General features: G+C 68.7%; 2 protein-coding genes across 16 annotated transcripts in view; one reads left to right on the top strand and one right to left on the bottom strand.

Annotated features, from left to right (window-relative positions):
- The window catches only part of LOC138843592 (rho GTPase-activating protein 20-like), a 1064354-nt gene that overhangs the window by 479608 nt on the left and 567291 nt on the right, over positions 1–17455 (bottom strand). The gene's annotated exons all lie outside the window — the stretch shown is intronic.
- The window catches only part of LOC138843593 (rho GTPase-activating protein 20-like), a 139463-nt gene that overhangs the window by 49863 nt on the left and 72145 nt on the right, over positions 1–17455 (top strand). Inside the window, exons 18-19 of one of the 5 annotated variants that reach the window (XM_070048235.1) lie at positions 2942–3052; positions 6263–6453. The exons of 1 other annotated variant lie outside the window; for it this stretch is intronic. In XM_070048235.1, the coding sequence (XP_069904336.1) occupies positions 2942–3052; positions 6263–6438 (287 nt within the window). In that variant the 3' untranslated portion in view covers positions 6439–6453. Of the gene's footprint in view, positions 1–1282; positions 1400–2941; positions 3053–6262; positions 6454–16235; positions 16433–17455 lie in introns of those variants that run through there. 3 more of the 5 variants (XM_070048234.1, XM_070048237.1, XM_070048238.1) reach the window with 3 other exon arrangements.

Genomic DNA, 17455 nt, shown 5'->3' with positions numbered 1-17455 from the left:
GGTGCTCTGGTTGGCTGCACGCTGCCTGGGCCTGTCCGCAGGTTGTCCGTTTCTCTGCGTGGTGGTCTGCTAACCCGTGCGGGAGGGGCGTAGGCTTCCCCGCCCCCCACGTCTGCTCCCGCCATGACCCACCCCGGGGGTCTGGTGCAGCACTCCCAGCCCGCATGCCTGGCGTCGCCACGGAGGCTGCGAGTGCAGAAGCCTCATGGGACCCGGCGTGGAGTGCCCCACTGCCCCTGGTGGCCCAGTGTGCGCAGCGGACTTAGGCGCGGGCACGCTGGGCTCCGCGAGGGTGGTGCTCTGTGCCTCTGCCTCTCCTGAGACGTCCTTGCCTTCCTCTTGGCGTTGGCTGGTCTCCGAGCTCCCGGGACAGCGTCCAGGAGGCGTGGCCGCTGCCTGAGGACAAGTCCTCGATGTGCCCTCTGACGCTGGCACGAGCGTGTTCTGGACCCGTGCCGTGCCCCCAGGCAGCTGGGGAGTTGTCTGCCTTGTAGTGCGGCGGGCCACCAGGAGAATCTGACCCAGTGTCCTGGATGGGCCAGTTCCCAGTCGTGCGCTCGTGGCCCAGACCAGACCCGGGCTGGTGTGTGGAGCCAGCCACGCGGGCCCGTCTGTCCTGCGTGCCCTGAGTGGGCGCAGATGAGAGAGGGCGCGGTTGCTCCGTCCGCTTTTCTCCCCTCTCGCCCCCATGCGGGGAGCCGTCCAGCGAGGCCTGGCTGGACTGAGCCCGTGCCGGACACGGTGCTCCGTTGCCGTCCTGGAGGGCCCAGAGGATTGCTCGAGGTGTGCCCACCAGGCCCCTCCCCTGAGACAGGGGGCTGGGTGCCGTCAGGTTCTTTCTTGGCTGCCCCTGGAACCCGGAGGTGGCCCTTGCCTGGTTCCTGGATCCTTTCACTTCCCCTTCCTCGTCGCCTTGCCGTGTGGAAGGGAAGGGCCGCTCTTAGCCCGCCAGCCCTGGCCAAGGAGGGGAACCCACTCGGAGGGTGGGGTGGCACCAAGGCCTTGCGCGGCCCAACGCACAAGGGGGGACGGCGCGCCCTGCTGCGGGCCCTCGCCCTGGCCCCGGTGCCACCAGTTTCCCTTGGCCGGGATTCTTTGTGGCCTAGGCAGGCAGGCGCCCGTGCTGTCTCCACTCTGACCTAGGCACCCACCCACATGAGGCGTCGGGAGGTGTGGGGCCGGGAGAACATTGCTCTGCCTGGTTTCCTAGGCGGAGGCAGGTGTGTTGTCGGCAGAGACCCTCACTCAGGCCAAGTGCGTGATGTCTCTTCTTCTTCCGCAGACGCCGAGCCCGGCACCCGGGAACCTGTTCCGGACGTGCCGCTCCCAACCATGACTCCCAGCACCGAGGAGGCTGACCACGACTACGACCACGACCCCGACCACGACCACGACCACGGTAGGGGCCCGTGTGCCTTGTGTCCTCTGCCCCTGGGAGCCCGCTGGGTTGCCGGGGCTCCTTGAGCGAGAACGGGCTTTCCTATTGCCTCCGGGACCGGGAAGGTGTCGCCATGCGATTCCTTGTCCCGAAACGCTGGCCTGTGCTCTGGAGCTGCGGGGACGTCCTCGGGGCTCTGCCCGGGAAGGATGTGCTCCCTGGGGAGAGAGGGGCCGCGGTGCGAGTCAGGCGCTCCGAGACGGGGCCGTGTGTCCTCCCGGGTGCTCTGGTTGGCTGCACGCTGCCTGGGCCTGTCCGCAGGTTGTCCGTTTCTCTGCGTGGTGGTCTGCTAACCCGTGCGGGAGGGGCGTAGGCTTCCCCGCCCCCCACGTCTGCTCCCGCCATGACCCACCCCGGGGGTCTGGTGCAGCACTCCCAGCCCGCATGCCTGGCGTCGCCACAGAGGCTGCGAGTGCAGAAGCCTCATGGGACCCGGCGTGGAGTGCCCCACTGCCCCTGGTGGCCCAGTGTGCGCAGCGGACTTAGGCGCGGGCACGCTGGGCTCCGCGAGGGTGGTGCTCTGTGCCTCTGCCTCTCCTGAGACGTCCTTGCCTTCCTCTTGGCGTTGGCTGGTCTCCGAGCTCCCGGGACAGCGTCCAGGAGGCGTGGCCGCTGCCTGAGGACAAGTCCTCGATGTGCCCTCTGACGCTGGCACGAGCGTGTTCTGGACCCGTGCCGTGCCCCCAGGCAGCTGGGGAGTTGTCTGCCTTGTAGTGCGGCGGGCCACCAGGAGAATCTGACCCAGTGTCCTGGATGGGCCAGTTCCCAGTCGTGCGCTCGTGGCCCAGACCAGACCCGGGCTGGTGTGTGGAGCCAGCCACGCGGGCCCGTCTGTCCTGCGTGCCCTGAGTGGGCGCAGATGAGAGAGGGCGCGGTTGCTCCGTCCGCTTTTCTCCCCTCTCGCCCCCATGCGGGGAGCCGTCCAGCGAGGCCTGGCTGGACTGAGCCCGTGCCGGACACGGTGCTCCGTTGCCGTCCTGGAGGGCCCAGAGGATTGCTCGAGGTGTGCCCACCAGGCCCCTCCCCTGAGACAGGGGGCTGGGTGCCGTCAGGTTCTTTCTTGGCTGCCCCTGGAACCCGGAGGTGGCCCTTGCCTGGTTCCTGGATCCTTTCACTTCCCCTTCCTCGTCGCCTTGCCGTGTGGAAGGGAAGGGCCGCTCTTAGCCCGCCAGCCCTGGCCAAGGAGGGGAACCCACTCGGAGGGTGGGGTGGCACCAAGGCCTTGCGCGGCCCAACGCACAAGGGGGGGACGGCGCGCCCTGCTGCGGGCCCTCGCCCTGGCCCCGGTGCCACCAGTTTCCCTTGGCCGGGATTCTTTGTGGCCTAGGCAGGCAGGCGCCCGTGCTGTCTCCACTCTGACCTAGGCACCCACCCACATGAGGCGTCGGGAGGTGTGGGGCCGGGAGAACATTGCTCTGCCTGGTTTCCTAGGCGGAGGCAGGTGTGTTGTCGGCAGAGACCCTCACTCAGGCCAAGTGCGTGATGTCTCTTCTTCTTCCGCAGACGCCGAGCCCGGCACCCGGGAACCTGTTCCGGACGTGCCGCTCCCAACCATGACTCCCAGCACCGAGGAGGCTGACCACGACCACGACCACGACCACGACCACAACCACGGTAGGGGCCCCGTGTGCCTTGTGTCCTCTGCCCCTGGGAGCCCGCTGGGTTGCCGGGGCTCCTTGAGCGAGAACGGGCTTTCCTATTGCCTCCGGGACCGGGAAGGTGTCGCCATGCGATTCCTTGTCCCGAAACGCTGGCCTGTGCTCTGGAGCTGCGGGGACGTCCTCGGGGCTCTGCCCGGGAAGGATGTGCTCCCTGGGGAGAGAGGGGCCGCGGTGCGAGTCAGGCGCTCCGAGACGGGGCCGTGTGTCCTCCCGGGTGCTCTGGTTGGCTGCACGCTGCCTGGGCCTGTCCGCAGGTTGTCCGTTTCTCTGCGTGGTGGTCTGCTAACCCGTGCGGGAGGGGCGTAGGCTTCCCCGCCCCCCACGTCTGCTCCCGCCATGACCCACCCCGGGGGTCTGGTGCAGCACTCCCAGCCCGCATGCCTGGCGTCGCCACGGAGGCTGCGAGTGCAGAAGCCTCATGGGACCCGGCGTGGAGTGCCCCACTGCCCCTGGTGGCCCAGTGTGCGCAGCGGACTTTGGCGCGGGCACGCTGGGCTCCGCGAGGGTGGTGCTCTGTGCCTCTGCCTCTCCTGAGACGTCCTTGCCTTCCTCTTGGCGTTGGCTGGTCTCCGAGCTCCCGGGACAGCGTCCAGGAGGCGTGGCCGCTGCCTGAGGACAAGTCCTCGATGTGCCCTCTGACGCTGGCACGAGCGTGTTCTGGACCCGTGCCGTGCCCCCAGGCAGCTGGGGAGTTGTCTGCCTTGTAGTGCGGCGGGCCACCAGGAGAATCTGACCCAGTGTCCTGGATGGGCCAGTTCCCAGTCGTGTGCTCGTGGCCCAGACCAGACCCGGGCTGGTGTGTGGAGCCAGCCACGCGGGCCCGTCTGTCCTGCGTGCCCTGAGTGGGCGCAGATGAGAGAGGGCGCGGTTGCTCCGTCCGCTTTTCTCCCCTCTCGCCCCCATGCGGGGAGCCGTCCAGCGAGGCCTGGCTGGACTGAGCCCGTGCCAGACACGGTGCTCCGTTGCCGTCCTGGAGGGCCCAGAGGATTGCTCGAGGTGTGCCCACCAGGCCCCTCCCCTGAGACAGGGGGCTGGCTGGGTGCCGTCAGGTTCTTTCTTGGCTGCCCCTGGAACCCGGAGGTGGCCCTTGCCTGGTTCCTGGATCCTTTCACTTCCCCTTCCTCGTCGCCTTGCCGTGTGGAAGGGAAGGGCCGCTCTTAGCCCGCCAGCCCTGGCCAAGGAGGGGAACCCACTCGGAGGGTGGGGTGGCACCAAGGCCTTGCGCGGCCCAACGCACAAGGGGGGGACGGCGCGCCCTGCTGCGGGCCCTCGCCCTGGCCCCGGTGCCACCAGTTTCCCTTGGCCGGGATTCTTTGTGGCCTAGGCAGGCAGGCGCCCGTGCTGTCTCCACTCTGACCTAGGCACCCACCCACATGAGGCGTCGGGAGGTGTGGGGCCGGGAGAACATTGCTCTGCCTGGTTTCCTAGGCGGAGGCAGGTGTGTTGTCGGCAGAGACCCTCACTCAGGCCAAGTGCGTGATGTCTCTTCTTCTTCCGCAGACGCCGAGCCCGGCACCCGGGAACCTGTTCCGGACGTGCCGCTCCCAACCATGACTCCCAGCACCGAGGAGGCTGACCACGACCACGACCACGACCCCGACCACGACCACGACCACGGTAGGGGCCCGTGTGCCTTGTGTCCTCTGCCCCTGGGAGCCCGCTGGGTTGCCGGGGCTCCTTGAGCGAGAACGGGCTTTCCTATTGCCTCCGGGACCGGGAAGGTGTCGCCATGCGATTCCTTGTCCCGAAACGCTGGCCTGTGCTCTGGAGCTGCGGGGACGTCCTCGGGGCTCTGCCCGGGAAGGATGTGCTCCCTGGGGAGAGAGGGGCCGCGGTGCGAGTCAGGCGCTCCGAGACGGGGCCGTGTGTCCTCCCGGGTGCTCTGGTTGGCTGCACGCTGCCTGGGCCTGTCCGCAGGTTGTCCGTTTCTCTGCGTGGTGGTCTGCTAACCCGTGCGGGAGGGGCGTAGGCTTCCCCGCCCCCCACGTCTGCTCCCGCCATGACCCACCCCGGGGGTCTGGTGCAGCACTCCCAGCCCGCATGCCTGGCGTCGCCACGGAGGCTGCGAGTGCAGAAGCCTCATGGGACCCGGCGTGGAGTGCCCCACTGCCCCTGGTGGCCCAGTGTGCGCAGCGGACTTTGGCGCGGGCACGCTGGGCTCCGCGAGGGTGGTGCTCTGTGCCTCTGCCTCTCCTGAGACGTCCTTGCCTTCCTCTTGGCGTTGGCTGGTCTCCGAGCTCCCGGGACAGCGTCCAGGAGGCGTGGCCGCTGCCTGAGGACAAGTCCTCGATGTGCCCTCTGACGCTGGCACGAGCGTGTTCTGGACCCGTGCCGTGCCCCCAGGCAGCTGGGGAGTTGTCTGCCTTGTAGTGCGGCGGGCCACCAGGAGAATCTGACCCAGTGTCCTGGATGGGCCAGTTCCCAGTCGTGTGCTCGTGGCCCAGACCAGACCCGGGCTGGTGTGTGGAGCCAGCCACGCGGGCCCGTCTGTCCTGCGTGCCCTGAGTGGGCGCAGATGAGAGAGGGCGCGGTTGCTCCGTCCGCTTTTCTCCCCTCTCGCCCCCATGCGGGGAGCCGTCCAGCGAGGCCTGGCTGGACTGAGCCCGTGCCAGACACGGTGCTCCGTTGCCGTCCTGGAGGGCCCAGAGGATTGCTCGAGGTGTGCCCACCAGGCCCCTCCCCTGAGACAGGGGGCTGGCTGGGTGCCGTCAGGTTCTTTCTTGGCTGCCCCTGGAACCCGGAGGTGGCCCTTGCCTGGTTCCTGGATCCTTTCACTTCCCCTTCCTCGTCGCCTTGCCGTGTGGAAGGGAAGGGCCGCTCTTAGCCCGCCAGCCCTGGCCAAGGAGGGGAACCCACTCGGAGGGTGGGGTGGCACCAAGGCCTTGCGCGGCCCAACGCACAAGGGGGGGACGGCGCGCCCTGCTGCGGGCCCTCGCCCTGGCCCCGGTGCCACCAGTTTCCCTTGGCCGGGATTCTTTGTGGCCTAGGCAGGCAGGCGCCCGTGCTGTCTCCACTCTGACCTAGGCACCCACCCACATGAGGCGTCGGGAGGTGTGGGGCCGGGAGAACATTGCTCTGCCTGGTTTCCTAGGCGGAGGCAGGTGTGTTGTCGGCAGAGACCCTCACTCAGGCCAAGTGCGTGATGTCTCTTCTTCTTCCGCAGACGCCGAGCCCGGCACCCGGGAACCTGTTCCGGACGTGCCGCTCCCAACCATGACTCCCAGCACCGAGGAGGCTGACCACGACCACGACCACGACCACGACCACGACCACGGTAGGGGCCCGTGTGCCTTGTGTCCTCTGCCCCTGGGAGCCCGCTGGGTTGCCGGGGCTCCTTGAGCGAGAACGGGCTTTCCTATTGCCTCCGGGACCGGGAAGGTGTCGCCATGCGATTCCTTGTCCCGAAACGCTGGCCTGTGCTCTGGAGCTGCGGGGACGTCCTCGGGGCTCTGCCCGGGAAGGATGTGCTCCCTGGGGAGAGAGGGGCCGCGGTGCGAGTCAGGCGCTCCGAGACGGGGCCGTGTGTCCTCCCGGGTGCTCTGGTTGGCTGCACGCTGCCTGGGCCTGTCCGCAGGTTGTCCGTTTCTCTGCGTGGTGGTCTGCTAACCCGTGCGGGAGGGGCGTAGGCTTCCCCGCCCCCCACGTCTGCTCCCGCCATGACCCACCCCGGGGGTCTGGTGCAGCACTCCCAGCCCGCATGCCTGGCGTCGCCACGGAGGCTGCGAGTGCAGAAGCCTCATGGGACCCGGCGTGGAGTGCCCCACTGCCCCTGGTGGCCCAGTGTGCGCAGCGGACTTAGGCGCGGGCACGCTGGGCTCCGCGAGGGTGGTGCTCTGTGCCTCTGCCTCTCCTGAGACGTCCTTGCCTTCCTCTTGGCGTTGGCTGGTCTCCGAGCTCCCGGGACAGCGTCCAGGAGGCGTGGCCGCTGCCTGAGGACAAGTCCTCGATGTGCCCTCTGACGCTGGCACGAGCGTGTTCTGGACCCGTGCCGTGCCCCCAGGCAGCTGGGGAGTTGTCTGCCTTGTAGTGCGGCGGGCCACCAGGAGAATCTGACCCAGTGTCCTGGATGGGCCAGTTCCCAGTCGTGCGCTCGTGGCCCAGACCAGACCCGGGCTGGTGTGTGGAGCCAGCCACGCGGGCCCGTCTGTCCTGCGTGCCCTGAGTGGGCGCAGATGAGAGAGGGCGCGGTTGCTCCGTCCGCTTTTCTCCCCTCTCGCCCCCATGCGGGGAGCCGTCCAGCGAGGCCTGGCTGGACTGAGCCCGTGCCGGACACGGTGCTCCGTTGCCGTCCTGGAGGGCCCAGAGGATTGCTCGAGGTGTGCCCACCAGGCCCCTCCCCTGAGACAGGGGGCTGGCTGGGTGCCGTCAGGTTCTTTCTTGGCTGCCCCTGGAACCCGGAGGTGGCCCTTGCCTGGTTCCTGGATCCTTTCACTTCCCCTTCCTCGTCGCCTTGCCGTGTGGAAGGGAAGGGCCGCTCTTAGCCCGCCAGCCCTGGCCAAGGAGGGGAACCCACTCGGAGGGTGGGGTGGCACCAAGGCCTTGCGCGGCCCAACGCACAAGGGGGGGACGGCGCGCCCTGCTGCGGGCCCTCGCCCTGGCCCCGGTGCCACCAGTTTCCCTTGGCCGGGATTCTTTGTGGCCTAGGCAGGCAGGCGCCCGTGCTGTCTCCACTCTGACCTAGGCACCCACCCACATGAGGCGTCGGGAGGTGTGGGGCCGGGAGAACATTGCTCTGCCTGGTTTCCTAGGCGGAGGCAGGTGTGTTGTCGGCAGAGACCCTCACTCAGGCCAAGTGCGTGATGTCTCTTCTTCTTCCGCAGACGCCGAGCCCGGCACCCGGGAACCTGTTCCGGACGTGCCGCTCCCAACCATGACTCCCAGCACCGAGGAGGCTGACCACGACCACGACCACGACCACGACCACGACCACGACCACGGTAGGGGCCCGTGTGCCTTGTGTCCTCTGCCCCTGGGAGCCCGCTGGGTTGCCGGGGCTCCTTGAGCAAGAACGGGCTTTCCTATTGCCTCCGGGACCGGGAAGGTGTCGCCATGCGATTCCTTGTCCCGAAACGCTGGCCTGTGCTCTGGAGCTGCGGGGACGTCCTCGGGGCTCTGCCCGGGAAGGATGTGCTCCCTGGGTAGAGAGGGGCCGCGGTGCGAGTCAGGCGCTCCGAGACGGGGCCGTGTGTCCTCCCGGGTGCTCTGGTTGGCTGCACGCTGCCTGGGCCTGTCCGCAGGTTGTCCGTTTCTCTGCGTGGTGGTCTGCTAACCCGTGCGGGAGGGGCGTAGGCTTCCCCGCCCCCCACGTCTGCTCCCGCCATGACCCACCCCGGGGGTCTGGTGCAGCACTCCCAGCCCGCATGCCTGGCGTCGCCACGGAGGCTGCGAGTGCAGAAGCCTCATGGGACCCGGCGTGGAGTGCCCCACTGCCCCTGGTGGCCCAGTGTGCGCAGCGGACTTAGGCGCGGGCACGCTGGGCTCCGCGAGGGTGGTGCTCTGTGCCTCTGCCTCTCCTGAGACGTCCTTGCCTTCCTCTTGGCGTTGGCTGGTCTCCGAGCTCCCGGGACAGCGTCCAGGAGGCGTGGCCGCTGCCTGAGGACAAGTCCTCGATGTGCCCTCTGACGCTGGCACGAGCGTGTTCTGGACCCGTGCCGTGCCCCCAGGCAGCTGGGGAGTTGTCTGCCTTGTAGTGCGGCGGGCCACCAGGAGAATCTGACCCAGTGTCCTGGATGGGCCAGTTCCCAGTCGTGCGCTCGTGGCCCAGACCAGACCCGGGCTGGTGTGTGGAGCCAGCCACGCGGGCCCGTCTGTCCTCCGTGCCCTGAGTGGGCGCAGATGAGAGAGGGCGCGGTTGCTCCGTCCACTTTTCTCCCCTCTCGCCCCCATGCGGGGAGCCGTCCAGCGAGGCCTGGCTGGACTGAGCCCGTGCCGGACACGGTGCTCCGTTGCCGTCCTGGAGGGCCCAGAGGATTGCTCGAGGTGTGCCCACCAGGCCCCTCCCCTGAGACAGGGGGCTGGCTGGGTGCCGTCAGGTTCTTTCTTGGCTGCCCCTGGAACCCGGAGGTGGCCCTTGCCTGGTTCCTGGATCCTTTCACTTCCCCTTCCTCGTCGCCTTGCCGTGTGGAAGGGAAGGGCCGCTCTTAGCCCGCCAGCCCTGGCCAAGGAGGGGAACCCACTCGGAGGGTGGGGTGGCACCAAGGCCTTGCGCGGCCCAACGCACAAGGGGGGACGGCGCGCCCTGCTGCGGGCCCTCGCCCTGGCCCCGGTGCCACCAGTTTCCCTTGGCCGGGATTCTTTGTGGCCTAGGCAGGCAGGCGCCCGTGCTGTCTCCACTCTGACCTAGGCACCCACCCACATGAGGCGTCGGGAGGTGTGGGGCCGGGAGAACATTGCTCTGCCTGGTTTCCTAGGCGGAGGCAGGTGTGTTGTCGGCAGAGACCCTCACTCAGGCCAAGTGCGTGATGTCTCTTCTTCTTCCGCAGACGCCGAGCCCGGCACCCGGGAACCTGTTCCGGACGTGCCGCTCCCAACCATGACTCCCAGCACCGAGGAGGCTGACCACGACCACGACCACGACCCCGACCACGACCACGACCACGGTAGGGGCCCGTGTGCCTTGTGTCCTCTGCCCCTGGGAGCCCGCTGGGTTGCCGGGGCTCCTTGAGCGAGAACGGGCTTTCCTATTGCCTCCGGGACCGGGAAGGTGTCGCCATGCGATTCCTTGTCCCGAAACGCTGGCCTGTGCTCTGGAGCTGCGGGGACGTCCTCGGGGCTCTGCCCGGGAAGGATGTGCTCCCTGGGGAGAGAGGGGCCGCGGTGCGAGTCAGGCGCTCCGAGACGGGGCCGTGTGTCCTCCCGGGTGCTCTGGTTGGCTGCACGCTGCCTGGGCCTGTCCGCAGGTTGTCCGTTTCTCTGCGTGGTGGTCTGCTAACCCGTGCGGGAGGGGCGTAGGCTTCCCCGCCCCCCACGTCTGCTCCCGCCATGACCCACCCCGGGGGTCTGGTGCAGCACTCCCAGCCCGCATGCCTGGCGTCGCCACGGAGGCTGCGAGTGCAGAAGCCTCATGGGACCCGGCGTGGAGTGCCCCACTGCCCCTGGTGGCCCAGTGTGCGCAGCGGACTTAGGCGCGGGCACGCTGGGCTCCGCGAGGGTGGTGCTCTGTGCCTCTGCCTCTCCTGAGACGTCCTTGCCTTCCTCTTGGCGTTGGCTGGTCTCCGAGCTCCCGGGACAGCGTCCAGGAGGCGTGGCCGCTGCCTGAGGACAAGTCCTCGATGTGCCCTCTGACGCTGGCACGAGCGTGTTCTGGACCCGTGCCGTGCCCCCAGGCAGCTGGGGAGTTGTCTGCCTTGTAGTGCGGCGGGCCACCAGGAGAATCTGACCCAGTGTCCTGGATGGGCCAGTTCCCAGTCGTGCGCTCGTGGCCCAGACCAGACCCGGGCTGGTGTGTGGAGCCAGCCACGCGGGCCCGTCTGTCCTCCGTGCCCTGAGTGGGCGCAGATGAGAGAGGGCGCGGTTGCTCCGTCCACTTTTCTCCCCTCTCGCCCCCATGCGGGGAGCCGTCCAGCGAGGCCTGGCTGGACTGAGCCCGTGCCGGACACGGTGCTCCGTTGCCGTCCTGGAGGGCCCAGAGGATTGCTCGAGGTGTGCCCACCAGGCCCCTCCCCTGAGACAGGGGGCTGGCTGGGTGCCGTCAGGTTCTTTCTTGGCTGCCCCTGGAACCCGGAGGTGGCCCTTGCCTGGTTCCTGGATCCTTTCACTTCCCCTTCCTCGTCGCCTTGCCGTGTGGAAGGGAAGGGCCGCTCTTAGCCCGCCAGCCCTGGCCAAGGAGGGGAACCCACTCGGAGGGTGGGGTGGCACCAAGGCCTTGCGCGGCCCAACGCACAAGGGGGGACGGCGCGCCCTGCTGCGGGCCCTCGCCCTGGCCCCGGTGCCACCAGTTTCCCTTGGCCGGGATTCTTTGTGGCCTAGGCAGGCAGGCGCCCGTGCTGTCTCCACTCTGACCTAGGCACCCACCCACATGAGGCGTCGGGAGGTGTGGGGCCGGGAGAACATTGCTCTGCCTGGTTTCCTAGGCGGAGGCAGGTGTGTTGTCGGCAGAGACCCTCACTCAGGCCAAGTGCGTGATGTCTCTTCTTCTTCCGCAGACGCCGAGCCCGGCACCCGGGAACCTGTTCCGGACGTGCCGCTCCCAACCATGACTCCCAGCACCGAGGAGGCTGACCACGACCACGACCACGACCCCGACCACGACCACGACCACGGTAGGGGCCCGTGTGCCTTGTGTCCTCTGCCCCTGGGAGCCCGCTGGGTTGCCGGGGCTCCTTGAGCGAGAACGGGCTTTCCTATTGCCTCCGGGACCGGGAAGGTGTCGCCATGCGATTCCTTGTCCCGAAACGCTGGCCTGTGCTCTGGAGCTGCGGGGACGTCCTCGGGGCTCTGCCCGGGAAGGATGTGCTCCCTGGGGAGAGAGGGGCCGCGGTGCGAGTCAGGCGCTCCGAGACGGGGCCGTGTGTCCTCCCGGGTGCTCTGGTTGGCTGCACGCTGCCTGGGCCTGTCCGCAGGTTGTCCGTTTCTCTGCGTGGTGGTCTGCTAACCCGTGCGGGAGGGGCGTAGGCTTCCCCGCCCCCCACGTCTGCTCCCGCCATGACCCACCCCGGGGGTCTGGTGCAGCACTCCCAGCCCGCATGCCTGGCGTCGCCACGGAGGCTGCGAGTGCAGAAGCCTCATGGGACCCGGCGTGGAGTGCCCCACTGCCCCTGGTGGCCCAGTGTGCGCAGCGGACTTAGGCGCGGGCACGCTGGGCTCCGCGAGGGTGGTGCTCTGTGCCTCTGCCTCTCCTGAGACGTCCTTGCCTTCCTCTTGGCGTTGGCTGGTCTCCGAGCTCCCGGGACAGCGTCCAGGAGGCGTGGCCGCTGCCTGAGGACAAGTCCTCGATGTGCCCTCTGACGCTGGCACGAGCGTGTTCTGGACCCGTGCCGTGCCCCCAGGCAGCTGGGGAGTTGTCTGCCTTGTAGTGCGGCGGGCCACCAGGAGAATCTGACCCAGTGTCCTGGATGGGCCAGTTCCCAGTCGTGCGCTCGTGGCCCAGACCAGACCCGGGCTGGTGTGTGGAGCCAGCCACGCGGGCCCGTCTGTCCTGCGTGCCCTGAGTGGGCGCAGATGAGAGAGGGCGCGGTTGCTCCGTCCGCTTTTCTCCCCTCTCGCCCCCATGCGGGGAGCCGTCCAGCGAGGCCTGGCTGGACTGAGCCCGTGCCGGACACGGTGCTCCGTTGCCGTCCTGGAGGGCCCAGAGGATTGCTCGAGGTGTGCCCACCAGGCCCCTCCCCTGAGACAGGGGGCTGGGTGCCGTCAGGTTCTTTCTTGGCTGCCCCTGGAACCCGGAGGTGGCCCTTGCCTGGTTCCTGGATCCTTTCACTTCCCCTTCCTCGTCGCCTTGCCGTGTGGAAGGGAAGGGCCGCTCTTAGCCCGCCAGCCCTGGCCAAGGAGGGGAACCCACTCGGAGGGTGGGGTGGCACCAAGGCCTTGCGCGGCCCAACGCACAAGGGGGGACGGCGCGCCCTGCTGCGGGCCCTCGCCCTGGCCCCGGTGCCACCAGTTTCCCTTGGCCGGGATTCTTTGTGGCCTAGGCAGGCAGGCGCCCGTGCTGTCTCCACTCTGACCTAGGCACCCACCCACATGAGGCGTCGGGAGGTGTGGGGCCGGGAGAACATTGCTCTGCCTGGTTTCCTAGGCGGAGGCAGGTGTGTTGTCGGCAGAGACCCTCACTCAGGCCAAGTGCGTGATGTCTCTTCTTCTTCCGCAGACGCCGAGCCCGGCACCCGGGAACCTGTTCCGGACGTGCCGCTCCCAACCATGACTCCCAGCACCGAGGAGGCTGACCACGACCACGACCACGACCCCGACCACGACCACGACCACGGTAGGGGCCCGTGTGCCTTGTGTCCTCTGCCCCTGGGAGCCCGCTGGGTTGCCGGGGCTCCTTGAGCGAGAACGGGCTTTCCTATTGCCTCCGGGACCGGGAAGGTGTCGCCATGCGATTCCTTGTCCCGAAACGCTGGCCTGTGCTCTGGAGCTGCGGGGACGTCCTCGGGGCTCTGCCCGGGAAGGATGTGCTCCCTGGGGAGAGAGGGGCCGCGGTGCGAGTCAGGCGCTCCGAGACGGGGCCGTGTGTCCTCCCGGGTGCTCTGGTTGGCTGCACGCTGCCTGGGCCTGTCCGCAGGTTGTCCGTTTCTCTGCGTGGTGGTCTGCTAACCCGTGCGGGAGGGGCGTAGGCTTCCCCGCCCCCCACGTCTGCTCCCGCCATGACCCACCCCGGGGGTCTGGTGCAGCACTCCCAGCCCGCATGCCTGGCGTCGCCACGGAGGCTGCGAGTGCAGAAGCCTCATGGGACCCGGCGTGGAGTGCCCCACTGCCCCTGGTGGCCCAGTGTGCGCAGCGGACTTTGGCGCGGGCACGCTGGGCTCCGCGAGGGTGGTGCTCTGTGCCTCTGCCTCTCCTGAGACGTCCTTGCCTTCCTCTTGGCGTTGGCTGGTCTCCGAGCTCCCGGGACAGCGTCCAGGAGGCGTGGCCGCTGCCTGAGGACAAGTCCTCGATGTGCCCTCTGACGCTGGCACGAGCGTGTTCTGGACCCGTGCCGTGCCCCCAGGCAGCTGGGGAGTTGTCTGCCTTGTAGTGCGGCGGGCCACCAGGAGAATCTGACCCAGTGTCCTGGATGGGCCAGTTCCCAGTCGTGCGCTCGTGGCCCAGACCAGACCCGGGCTGGTGTGTGGAGCCAGCCACGCGGGCCCGTCTGTCCTGCGTGCCCTGAGTGGGCGCAGATGAGAGAGGGCGCGGTTGCTCCGTCCGCTTTTCTCCCCTCTCGCCCCCATGCGGGGAGCCGTCCAGCGAGGCCTGGCTGGACTGAGCCCGTGCCGGACACGGTGCTCCGTTGCCGTCCTGGAGGGCCCAGAGGATTGCTCGAGGTGTGCCCACCAGGCCCCTCCCCTGAGACAGGGGGCTGGGTGCCGTCAGGTTCTTTCTTGGCTGCCCCTGGAACCCGGAGGTGGCCCTTGCCTGGTTCCTGGATCCTTTCACTTCCCCTTCCTCGTCGCCTTGCCGTGTGGAAGGGAAGGGCCGCTCTTAGCCCGCCAGCCCTGGCCAAGGAGGGGAACCCACTCGGAGGGTGGGGTGGCACCAAGGCCTTGCGCGGCCCAACGCACAAGGGGGGACGGCGCGCCCTGCTGCGGGCCCTCGCCCTGGCCCCGGTGCCACCAGTTTCCCTTGGCCGGGATTCTTTGTGGCCTAGGCAGGCAGGCGCCCGTGCTGTCTCCACTCTGACCTAGGCACCCACCCACATGAGGCGTCGGGAGGTGTGGGGCCGGGAGAACATTGCTCTGCCTGGTTTCCTAGGCGGAGGCAGGTGTGTTGTCGGCAGAGACCCTCACTCAGGCCAAGTGCGTGATGTCTCTTCTTCTTCCGCAGACGCCGAGCCCGGCACCCGGGAACCTGTTCCGGACGTGCCGCTCCCAACCATGACTCCCAGCACCGAGGAGGCTGACCACGACCACGACCACGACCACGACCACGACCACGACCCCGACCCCGACCACGACCACGGTAGGGGCCCGTGTGCCTTGTGTCCTCTGCCCCTGGGAGCCCGCTGGGTTGCCGGGGCTCCTTGAGCGAGAACGGGCTTTCCTATTGCCTCCGGGACCGGGAAGGTGTCGCCATGCGATTCCTTGTCCCGAAACGCTGGCCTGTGCTCTGGAGCTGCGGGGACGTCCTCGGGGCTCTGCCCGGGAAGGATGTGCTCCCTGGGGAGAGAGGGGCCGCGGTGCGAGTCAGGCGCTCCGAGACGGGGCCGTGTGTCCTCCCGGGTGCTCTGGTTGGCTGCACGCTGCCTGGGCCTGTCCGCAGGTTGTCCGTTTCTCTGCGTGGTGGTCTGCTAACCCGTGCGGGAGGGGCGTAGGCTTCCCCGCCCCCCACGTCTGCTCCCGCCATGACCCACCCCGGGGGTCTGGTGCAGCACTCCCAGCCCGCATGCCTGGCGTCGCCACGGAGGCTGCGAGTGCAGAAGCCTCATGGGACCCGGCGTGGAGTGCCCCACTGCCCCTGGTGGCCCAGTGTGCGCAGCGGACTTAGGCGCGGGCACGCTGGGCTCCGCGAGGGTGGTGCTCTGTGCCTCTGCCTCTCCTGAGACGTCCTTGCCTTCCTCTTGGCATTGGCTGGTCTCCGAGCTCCCGGGACAGCGTCCAGGAGGCGTGGCCGCTGCCTGAGGACAAGTCCTCGATGTGCCCTCTGACGCTGGCACGAGCGTGTTCTGGACCCGTGCCGTGCCCCCAGGCAGCTGGGGAGTTGTCTGCCTTGTAGTGCGGCGGGCCACCAGGAGAATCTGACCCAGTGTCCTGGATGGGCCAGTTCCCAGTCGTGCGCTCGTGGCCCAGACCAGACCCGGGCTGGTGTGTGGAGCCAGCCACGCGGGCCCGTCTGTCCTGCGTGCCCTGAGTGGGCGCAGATGAGAGAGGGCGCGGTTGCTCCGTCCGCTTTTCTCCCCTCTCGCCCCCATGCGGGGAGCCGTCCAGCGAGGCCTGGCTGGACTGAGCCCGTGCCGGACACGGTGCTCCGTTGCCGTCCTGGAGGGCCCAGAGGATTGCTCGAGGTGTGCCCACCAGGCCCCTCCCCTGAGACAGGGGGCTGGGTGCCGTCAGGTTCTTTCTTGGCTGCCCCTGGAACCCGGAGGTGGCCCTTGCCTGGTTCCTGGATCCTTTCACTTCCCCTTCCTCGTCGCCTTGCCGTGTGGAAGGGAAGGGCCGCTCTTAGCCCGCCAGCCCTGGCCAAGGAGGGGAACCCACTCGGAGGGTGGGGTGGCACCAAGGCCTTGCGCGGCCCACCGCACAAGGGGGGACGGCGCGCCCTGCTGCGGGCCCTCGCCCTGGCCCCGGTGCCACCAGTTTCCCTTGGCCGGGATTCTTTGTGGCCTAGGCAGGCAGGCGCCCGTGCTGTCTCCACTCTGACCTAGGCACCCACCCACATGAGGCGTCGGGAGGTGTGGGGCCGGGAGAACATTGCTCTGCCTGGTTTCCTAGGCGGAGGCAGGTGTGTTGTCGGCAGAGACCCTCACTCAGGCCAAGTGCGTGATGTCTCTTCTTCTTCCGCAGACGCCGAGCCCGGCACCCGGGAACCTGTTCCGGACGTGCCGCTCCCAACCATGACTCCCAGCACCGAGGAGGCTGACCACGACCACGACCCCGACCACGACCACGACCACGACCACGGTAGGGGCCCGTGTGCCTTGTGTCCTCTGCCCCTGGGAGCCCGCTGGGTTGCCGGGGCTCCTTGAGCGAGAACGGGCTTTCCTATTGCCTCCGGGACCGGGAAGGTGTCGCCATGCGATTCCTTGTCCCGAAACGCTGGCCTGTGCTCTGGAGCTGCGGGGACGTCCTCGGGGCTCTGCCCGGGAAGGATGTGCTCCCTGGGGAGAGAGGGGCCGCGGTGCGAGTCAGGCGCTCCGAGACGGGGCCGTGTGTCCTCCCGGGTGCTCTGGTTGGCTGCACGCTGCCTGGGCCTGTCCGCAGGTTGTCCGTTTCTCTGCGTGGTGGTCTGCTAACCCGTGCGGGAGGGGCGTAGGCTTCCCCGCCCCCCACGTCTGCTCCCGCCATGACCCACCCCGGGGGTCTGGTGCAGCACTCCCAGCCCGCATGCCTGGCGTCGCCACGGAGGCTGCGAGTGCAGAAGCCTCATGGGACCCGGCGTGGAGTGCCCCACTGCCCCTGGTGGCCCAGTGTGCGCAGCGGACTTTGGCGCGGGCACGCTGGGCTCCGCGAGGGTGGTGCTCTGTGCCTCTGCCTCTCCTGAGACGTCCTTGCCTTCCTCTTGGCGTTGGCTGGTCTCCGAGCTCCCGGGACAGCGTCCAGGAGGCGTGGCCGCTGCCTGAGGACAAGTCCTCGATGTGCCCTCTGACGCTGGCACGAGCGTGTTCTGGACCCGTGCCGTGCCCCCAGGCAGCTGGGGAGTTGTCTGCCTTGTAGTGCGGCGGGCCACCAGGAGAATCTGACCCAGTGTCCTGGATGGGCCAGTTCCCAGTCGTGCGCTCGTGGCCCAGACCAGACCCGGGCTGGTGTGTGGAGCCAGCCACGCGGGCCCGTCTGTCCTGCGTGCCCTGAGTGGGCGCAGATGAGAGAGGGCGCGGTTGCTCCGTCCGCTTTTCTCCCCTCTCGCCCCCATGCGGGGAGCCGTCCAGCGAGGCCTGGCTGGACTGAGCCCGTGCCGGACACGGTGCTCCGTTGCCGTCCTGGAGGGCCCAGAGGATTGCTCGAGGTGTGCCCACCAGGCCCCTCCCCTGAGACAGGGGGCTGGGTGCCGTCAGGTTCTTTCTTGG

Source organism: Oryctolagus cuniculus, chromosome 8 (genome assembly GCF_964237555.1).
Source record: "Oryctolagus cuniculus chromosome 8, mOryCun1.1, whole genome shotgun sequence".
Classification (NCBI taxonomy): domain Eukaryota; kingdom Metazoa; phylum Chordata; class Mammalia; order Lagomorpha; family Leporidae; genus Oryctolagus; species Oryctolagus cuniculus.
Note: the sequence above shows the minus strand (reverse complement) of the source record. Positions and strands in the feature narration are given on the sequence as shown.